General features: G+C 37.4%; 1 protein-coding gene across 1 annotated transcript in view; it reads right to left on the bottom strand.

Annotated features, from left to right (window-relative positions):
- Nucleotides 1–6,959: 6,959 nt before the first annotated feature.
- The window catches only part of sox9a (SRY-box transcription factor 9a), a 3,641-nt gene continuing 621 nt past the window's right edge, over nt 6,960–9,979 (bottom strand). Inside the window, 2 exon segments of the mRNA NM_131643.1 lie at nt 6,960–7,895; nt 9,273–9,523. Of these exon segments, the coding sequence (NP_571718.1) occupies nt 7,195–7,895; nt 9,273–9,523 (952 nt within the window). The 3' untranslated portion in view covers nt 6,960–7,194.

Below are 9,979 nucleotides of genomic sequence, written 5' to 3' on the forward strand. Positions count from 1 at the left end.
GATGATATTAATATTAATAATAATAATAATAATAAAGTTTTGTTAATGATAATAATAATAATAATAATAATAATAATAATAATAATAATAATAATATTGTTATTGGTAATAAAAATGATAATAATAATAATAAAGTTTTGTTAATGATGATAATAATAATAATAATAATAATAATAAAGTTTTGTTAATGATAATAATAATAATAATAATAATAATAATAATAATAATAATAATAATAATAACAATAATAGTAATTACAATAATAACAATTATAGTAATGTTTTGTTATTAATAATAATAACAATAATGTTATTGTTAATAATAATAATGATAATAATAATAATAATAATAATAATAATAATAATGATCATTTTAAGCATCATATTTTTGTGAAACATTTACTTTTTTAATTATAGTTTAATTAACTAATATCTTAGATGCCCTCTTTTTTATCTTTATATAAAATTATTATTAAATTATCATAAAAAGTACTCAAAAAAACTTTGCCAACAAGTAGTACTTGTTTCGAGCAAAATGACCATTTGTGTTTTAAAACCAAAACTTTAAAACTACTGATAATGTGTTTTTAAAATGTGTAGAAAACATCACCATTTCAAGGCGTTATTTGCAGTAAAAGGCAATATGGCAGTATAAACTATTCTGTGTTTCACACCATACACACTGAAGAAAATATATTTTTCTTCAGAGAGAGACATATTCAGCATCCCAATCTAAAGAGATTTAAGTAAATAAGTTCCCAGTTTGTGCATATTTTAACCAGAAATGTCCCTTCTCATATCCTGGGTAAATGTTAGTTTTGTGGGCATAATAATGTGGGTGCGTTAGGTAACATAAATAACAGCTTCTGTATTGAAACAGCTGTGACCAATGAACCTCTGACCCGCCGCTGGATCTCTGCGTGCTGCTGTTTCTCACATAATTAGATCAGATCTTTATTAATACTGTCCCATATTCATGAAGTGATCTGTGCATCCCTGTTACTTTATCACACACACAGCTGAAGTCAAACTTATTCGCCCTCCTGTGAATATTTTCAAATATTTCCTAAATGATGTTGAACAGATTCAGGAATTTTTCACAGTATTTCCTATAATGTTTTTTCTTCTGGAGAAAGTCTTATTTGAGTTATTTCGGCTAGAATAAAAGCAGTTGTTAATTCTTTAAAACCATTTTAATGTCAATATTAATAGCCCTCCTCCCGCTTAAGCAATATTTTTGTGTATTTTCTTAAATATTACTATTATTATTATTATTATTTATGTGTTTTGTACTGTCAACTTATCAATACAGCATGTTGTTTCTGGTTTTGTAATTAAGCAAACTTGTATGATGCCTCGGTCACTAAATAGTGCTAAAAAATGCCAGTAAATCAGAAGGACGTGATGTTTCTGGCATGAAGGAATGGTCAGCGTTTCCTTTGCAGGAACAAACACACCATCACAGAGCCCCATAGGAGAATCAAATGCTTCGGTTTCTTTTTCTGCATAAATAATACGAGCGTTTGCTGACTATAGAGACCTCCTGCTGCTTCATCTTGCGTCAGAAAAAACCCAACGTTCGCTATTAGCAAACACAGTCCACCCCCTACGGCTAAACACAAACCATACACTACTTGACAAAAGTCTTGTCGTCGATCCCAGCTGTACGAGCAACAAACAATAGCTTCTAGTTGATCATTTGGAAAAGTGGCAGAAGGTATTGAATCATCGGTTGAGCTGCATCCCAAACATCACAAATACTGCAGAAGACCTACTGGAGCCAAGATTCTCATAGAAATCAGTCAAGTTTGGTGAAGGAAAAGTCATGGTTTGGGGTTACATTCAGTATGGGGGCGTGTGAGATCTGCAACATCAACAGCCTGAGGTATCAAGACATCTGTGCCGCCCATTACATTACAAAACACAGGAGAGGGACAATTCTCCAGCAGGATAGCGCTCCTCATACTTCAGCCTCCACATCAAAGCTCCTGAAAGCAAAGAAGGTCAAGCTGCTCCAGGATTGGCCAGCCCTGTCACCAGACATGAACATTATTGAGCTTGTCTGGGGTAAGATGAAGGCGTTGAAGATGAATCCAAAGATGAACTCTGGGAGTCCTGCAAGAACGCTTTCCTCACCATTCCAGATGACTTTATTAATCAGTGATGTGAGTCATGTCAGAGATGTATGGATGCAGTCCTCCAAGCTCATGATGGAGTCAGACACAATATTCATTCTGTCTCCACTGCAGCAGGACTTTATATTCTATACTGGACATTATTTCTGCTCAAGATTTTTGTCTAAGTGAAGACAGACCTTACTGTCCTAATCAAGGCATGATCATATTGTTGTCAAATAAGCGTCATCTAGAGGCCTTTGCCTTTCATATAAGCCATTTCTCATCCCAAATGATCAACTAGAAGTCCAGTTATTATTCAACCCGGGGTCATTGTGGAAACGTAGCCCCGCGGACGTTTCTGCAGACCGCGATTTACGTCCCGGGAGGTACGTTTTCGAGCGGTTTTTGTTTTCGCGGATCCGCGAGAGGCCGCTGTGCGCACTTTTTCGCGTCTCGGGCGCCTCTCGGGAGCGCGCACCGTTCGCGCGCGAACAGCCGCCGGATCGGCTGACTCGGCCGCCCTCCTCTTCCTCCTCCTCCTTACCTAAACCCGGGCGACGGTTCGCAAAAGCCGTCCAGAAAAAAAAAAAAAAAGCAAAAGCCCTGGTTTTCGATTTCGACCGCGTTTTCGGATCCCGCCGGGTTCTCGCCCTCATTTTTCGGATTCCGTTTTTCGTCTTACCTGATTTCCGGAACTGCTGTTCCCCGGACTCGATCCCGGTTGTCGACCACCGCGGCCGGCTCCTCCTCCTCCTCCTCCGGGGCCTCCGCAACGCTGTGAGCTAAGCGGACAAACTGGTTGCATCGGGAAAGCCCTCCACTCGGAGGCGAGCCGTCGGCCGGCGAGCGCGAAGAGGAGGGGCGGAGCGGCGCCACACCACCCCGCAGCGTTCGCTCGAAAATACTAAACGCGGCCCTACGTACCTCCGGCCACGTAAATCGCGGTCTCCAGAAACGTCCGCGGGGCTACGTTTCCAGAATGAGCTTGGGTTGTTATTATTTGCTGTTCCTAAAACTTGGATAGGCGACAGGACTTTTGTCAGGTAGTGTATTCAGTTATAGTCAGAATTATTAGCCCCCCTGAATTATGAGCCCCCTGTTTATTTTTTTCACCCAATTTCTGTTTAACAGAGAGCAGATTTTTTTTCAGCACATTTCTAATCATAATAGTTTTATTAACTCATCTCTAATAACTGATTTATTTTATCTGTCATGATGACAGTAAATAATATTTGACTAGATATTCTTTAAGACACTTCTATACAGCTTAAAGTGACATTTAAAGGCTTAAGTTAATTAAGTTAACTAGGCAAGTTAGGGTAATTAGGAAAGTTATTAAGTCTACAGAACAAACCATCCTATTGGAAAAATAAATTGCTTAAAGGGGCTTATAATTTTGACCTTAAAATGGAGTTTAAAAAATTTCAAACTGCTTTTATTCTAGCCGAAATAAAACAAATAAGACTTTCTCCAGAAGAAAAAATATTATCAGACATACTGTAAAAATTTCCTTGCTCTGTTAAACATCATTTGGGAGAAATTTAAAAAAGAAAGAAAAATTCAAAGGGGGGTGAATAACTCTGACTTCAGCTGTATATACACATGGCATATGTGTAGTCAATAAGCAGTCATAGGCATACTTTTTATGTTTTATTCTCACTTTTATTGCAAATATAATACAAAAAGATGAGCTTCTTCAAAGGCAGTAAAATGTTAAACGTTTTAAAGACATAAAACTTGTTCAGTCTTGTGTAAAAAAAAAAAAAAAAAAAATCAGATTTCAACATCAGGAGGTCGCTGACGTCGAGTAAAGCACAAAGTCAGAAAGGGAAACAGCTAACTAACCAACTAACTACTTAGAAAATAAAAACAATTAGAGCATGGTAAACGAAAGACTACCCTTCCAGTTTAATGTTGTTTAGAAACTGCGACAGTATTTTGTGCATTACACACAACTGGTTAGAAATCAAACATTTAAAATAGAAAACAAATCTACATATGATAAATAAACATGAGGAATACAGAATTAAGTACCAGCCCTCCGTCTACGTGGATTATATGTCACCATATTCAGAGGCGCAATTACATTTTTTTTTGTTTGTATAAAGTATTAAAGAATAAAATGCAAATAATTTCTTTTGAAATAAAATTAATACTAATAAATAAATTAAAGGGGTTAGGATGGCAGAGGGTGCTGTAAGACGACACCTTGCATGACTGCAGGCGGCCAATGACAAGCGCAGGTCAAAGGTTATTTCCTGTGAGCCGCGACACATGCTGGTAAATTCTCAGCTGCCGCTGCCACGTAGCTTTTCCCGCTAATTCACTTCCAACATTTGACAGGGGATAAAGATGTGAGCTGGTCAAACAGTTGCTATTTTACAGGAACATAAATAAAGAACTATCAAATATATAAAAAAAAATGCACTGCATGAGGGTCGGAAAACACGAGAGTGGAGGAAAAACTACCGAGAGTGGTTTAGTAAAAATAGACTTCTCTACAAGAAAACACGAAAGTCGGAAGATACAAAACAAAAAAAGAAACATACACAGTACATATTAAAGTTTCAATAATCGATAAGTCCTCACAGAGGAATCATTTCTTCAAAAAAATGTTTCTTTTCTTGCAATCAAGGCTAAAAATATATATTTATAGATATATTCTAATCACAATTCAGGCGATTAAAAAGGCACGTCGGGAGCCATTTTAAGAAAACAAAGCAAAAGTCTTCCATCAAAGTCCAGCTTTCCTTCCTACGTTTCTAGTTTTCGACATTGTGTGTGGAGATTTCATTCAAGTGTGTGTGTTTTTTCTAAAGAAGATAGTTCACCCAAAAGTGACAATTCTGTCATGGTTTACCCATCGTTCATTTGTTGGATGTTGGAGTTTGAACACAGAAGAAAAACTGAAAACCGGTAACCATTGCCTTCCATTTGTTTTTCCTACATTGAATATGTATGTATATTGGATTTACTGCATTTCTTTAAGCCGTTTATATGCTCTGAATTTAAGCAAAGTTAAGTTGAACATTACTAAATGTAATTAGTTTGTTTAAATTCAGCACATATCAATTGTTTAGAAACACCTCAAAGAAATGCAGTAAATCCAATATTAAATGTATAATGTCCAATATGTTTTATTTATTTACCTTAAATAAAATTGTAAACTCAGTGTAATATGCAAACCAATGGTTACCAGTTTCAAAAACTCTTCAGATTCACTTATTTTGTGATAAGAAAAACTCAAATGTGGAACCACTGAGTAAATAGTGAGCAAATTTGGATTTGTGTGTGAATTGTCCCTTTAAGGGGCGCAAGTGGAGTCCCATCATCCACTGAAAAAAAAAAAGGTTCATTGGATTTACTAATTTTAGGTAAGTGGTTGCAAACGTGTGCTGAATTTAAGCAAACAAATTAAGTTTTTAAATCACTAAATTTAATTTCTTTGTATAAATTCAACCCATATCAATTGTTTGCAACCACTTACCCTAAAAATATTTGAGTAAATCCAATGAATCATGTCTTTACAGTGTAGTATGCAAGTCAATGGTTACCGGTTTCAAAAAAATCATCAGACTAACTTATTTTGTGTTCAGCAGAACACAAATTTTGAGTAAATAGTGAGTAAATTTGAAATTGTGTGTGAACTATCTCTTTAAGGGAAGTGGAGTGATATGTTTGAGTCTTTTCCTTCATGTTTTGAAAAAAAGATTTATTGGACTTACTAATTTAAGGTAAACAGTTGCAAGCAATTTATATGTGCTGAATTTAAGCAACCAAATAAAGTTGAACGTTACTTAATATATTAATTTGTTTATGTTCAGCCATATCAATTCTATGCAACCACTACCTTAAAAAAATCCAATGAATCATGTTTTTTCAGTGTACCATGCAAGCCAATGGTTACCGGTTTCAAAAATTCATCAGATTAACTTATATTTTGGAGTAAACAAAGAGCAAATTTGGATTTGTGTGTGAACTATCCCTTTAAGGGGAGCGAGTGGAATGCTGTGATTGAGTTTTCCCATCATGCACTGAACAAAATAAGATAATCTAAAGAATTGCTGAAACCGGTAACCATTGACTTGCATAGTACACTGAAAAAATAAAAAATCATTGGATTTACTCTTAAGGTAAATGAGTGCAAACTATTTATATGCGCTGAATTTAATCAAACAAAGAAGTTGAACATTACTGAATTTAATTAGTTTGTTTAAATGCAGCCCATATAAAACTATTTACATTCACTTACCTTAAAACAACAAGTAAATCCGTTGATTCAATCATTTTTTCAGTGTACTATGCATGTCAATGGTTACCACTTACAAACAAATCATCAGATTCACTTTTTCTGTGTTTAACAGAACTCCGATTTGGAGTAAATAGTGAGCAAATTTAGATTTGTGTGTGAACTATCCCTTTAAGGGGAAGCGAGTGGAATGCTGTGATCGAGTCTTTCCCATCATACATCTGAACAAAATAAGTTAATCTAAAGAATTGTTGAAACTGGTAACCATTGACTTGCATAGTACACTGAAAAAATAGGTTCATCGGATTTACTAATTCAAGGTAAGTGGATGCAAACATTTTATATAGGCTGAATTTAAACAAGCAAATTAAATTTAGCAGTGCACAACTTCATTTGAACGCCCATATAGTTTGCAACCACTTACCTTGTAGTAAAAATGAGGTAAATACAATGAATACATATATATTTTTTAGTGTACTATGGTTACCGATTTCAAAAAAATCTTCAGATTAACTTATTTTGTGTTCGACAGAACAATAAAGACATGAATCTGTGGGTGAACTATCCCTTTAAGGAGAGCGAGTGGAATGCTGTGTTTGAGTCTTTCCCATCATGCACTGAACGAACATTATTTATTAGATTTACTGCATTTTGTTTAAGGTAAGTGGTTCCAAAACGACTCATATGGGCATGCAAATTAAGTAGAACATTACTAAACTTAATTTCTGTTTAAATTCAACCCATAAAAATTCTTTGCAACCACTAAACTTGTAGTAAAAATGTAGTAAACCCAATGCATCATGATTTTTCAGTGCACATTCAGACGTGCTCATGGTCTGGACAGCTGCGTGTACACCGGCTGCTGGTCCCAATGCTGCGGACTGTGGTTGGATTGAGGGATGGAGGGCACCCCTGTAGAGTCAGCAATGGGTGTGTACATGGGCCTCTGGCTTGAGCTCATGTAGCTGAAGGTGGAGTACAGCCCGGAGCTCTGACCTCCGGCATGGGTGTAATAGGAGCTGGCGCCGCCCTGGTGGCTGTCGGAATAGTCGTACTGCGCTCTGGTGATGGAGGGAAATGAAGTGCTGTAATGCTGGAGATGCTGAACGTTGAAGGAACCGTAGCTGATGTGCTGCGGAGAGCCCTGCTGCTCGTTGTAATGGCTCGGGCTGAGCTGTTCGGTTTTAATATGCGTCGTTCGGGGCTGGTCGGGTTCTGCGGGGTTCAGCGGGGTCAGCTGGCTGCTTTGAGGGCTGCCGTTTTGGGGTTTGGTCATCCAGGCGGCGTATCCTCCAGCGTAGGGTGCGTTCTGGTGACCGTTCGGCGGGAGGTATTGGTCAAACTCATTGACGTCGAATGTTTCGATAACATCGCTGCTCAGCTCGCCGATATCCACGTCCTGGAAGTTGATGCTGAGCGGACGTCCGGTGTTTTCCTGAAGAGGACGGGCCTCTCGTTTCAGATCCGCTTTGCCTGGCTGTGTGTCAGTTTTCGGGGTGGTGGGAGGAGTGGGCGGCCCCTGGGACTGGCCTGTTTGGAAGCAGAAGAAGAGGAGGAGGGGAGAGAGAAACGTTAAGCACTGCATGGATGATCAGCGCTGCATGGGGAGATTACTTGCACACTGCTGTTGCACTAAAAAGATTTCATTAGATTTACTTTTTTTTTTTTTTTTAAAGGTAAGTGTTTGCAAACTATTGATAAGGGCTGAATTTCAACAAATGGTCAACTTCATTTGTTTAAAATCAGCCCATGTAAATATTTTACAACCACTTACCTTTAAAAATGTATTAGTAAATACAATTAATCCTTTTTTTTTGGTATGTGAATACAAACTGTATGGCTGCAAGCTAGTATGTTGCACTTTTAACCACCAGACTGCTTTTAAATTGCTTTAAGACTCATTTGGCTAGGACAATCTTAAGCTGTACTGATGGAAAATCTAAATGATCTGAGCACTAACAAGTTACTTTGTATAACTAGCACTTGTGTGTATTGCCTCCTGTTGAATCACTGAATGCCTCCTCAATAAGTCGCTTTAGTCAAAAGCCTCAGCTTGATGACTAATGTACAAACCGAATGAAAGTGTTCAAATTACTTATTTAAATTGAGTTTAAACAACACACTTCTGATGTTTTTTTTTTGGGGGGGGGACAACTTAGTTATATTTAATCTACACTGTAAAAAAGTAAGTTGACTCAACTTAAAATTTTAAGGCAACAAACTTCAGGACATTTTTGGGTTTATTTAACTTATAGAGTCAAGTGCAGTAATTGGGTAGAAAGTTGAGTAAACTCAAATGTCCTGATGTTTGTTGTCTTGATTTTTAAGTTGAGTCAGCTTTGTTTTTTTCTTACGGTGTACTTAAAATAGTGTAAAAACAATTAAGTTAACTTAATCGATTTGTGTTGGGACAACATGAAGGAGTTGTGTGGAGTTTAAACTGTGTGTTACAAAAGTTAGATGAGGTTTCGTGCATTTAAATGCGTTTAAAGTGCATTTTTGTACGAAACACAAATCATCTTTTGATTACAGGTGAACCAACCTTATTTGTGAGTAAAAATTATCTTACACGTTTTTTACACTTATAATTTACTAACATACATGTGATGTAGTCATGCAGTAAATAAAAGTAACGGATTATACTTAATATAGTAACTTTTTGAAAGTTCGATTACGTAATCCAGATTGCATACATGCAATTTATAGAACCCAGCATTGCACAGATGACGCAATACACACAAACACACACACACACACACACGCACACACACACAATCGAAACGAGTAATCGAATCTAATTTCCAGATTGCATGCAAGCATTTTAAGAACCCAGCATTGCTCAGATGACGCAATATACACTCAAAACAAGTAATCGAATCGAATGGCGAGTCAAGTTTAGTGTCCCACCTGAGTGTTCGCTGGGCGAGTGCACTTCTCCCATGCTGGACGCGGGCGAGTCCGCCTGCTGGAGCGCTTTGAAGATGGCGTTGGGCGAGATGTGGGTCTGTTCGCTGCCGTCTTCAGATTCGCTCTGGCCGTTCTTCACCGACTTCCTCCGCCGGGGCTGGTACTTGTAGTCGGGGTGATCTTTCTTGTGCTGCACCCGAAGGCGCTCTGCCTCCTCCACGAAGGGACGCTTTTCCACCTCGTTCAGTAATCTGCCCACAAAAGCGGACGAATTAGCACGCACATTAAACAATAAAATATTAAACTAATCAAATCTTTTGTTAAACACTTAAAAAAGAGCGAAGAAAGCAGCAACAGGATTGCATAAATAAAACAGAAGTGTTCTGACTACACAATTACGCAAAAAACGCGCAAAGAAGAGTTCAGATGCAGAAAACTCTCAGTGCCATCTGAAGTTTCCTTCTGGAGTGAGCATTTCTATCAGGCTCATGTGTGTAGGTTCAGTAATATCACTTTTATCGCCAACAATACGCCATTTTTAAGGCCTTAAAAGTGAAATAACACAACATAAATAAAGGCGGCTGAGAAAAATTAAAATTTTCGATGGACATTTCTGACGGCGCCTACAGATTTTTTTTGCAGCTGAACTCTTCACATTCAGCTTTATTATGTTTTATGAATCATCCCAAGAAAGAAAGGGACTTTGG

This window comes from Danio rerio, chromosome 12, assembly GCF_049306965.1.
Source record: "Danio rerio strain Tuebingen ecotype United States chromosome 12, GRCz12tu, whole genome shotgun sequence".
Classification (NCBI taxonomy): Eukaryota; Metazoa; Chordata; class Actinopteri; order Cypriniformes; family Danionidae; genus Danio; species Danio rerio.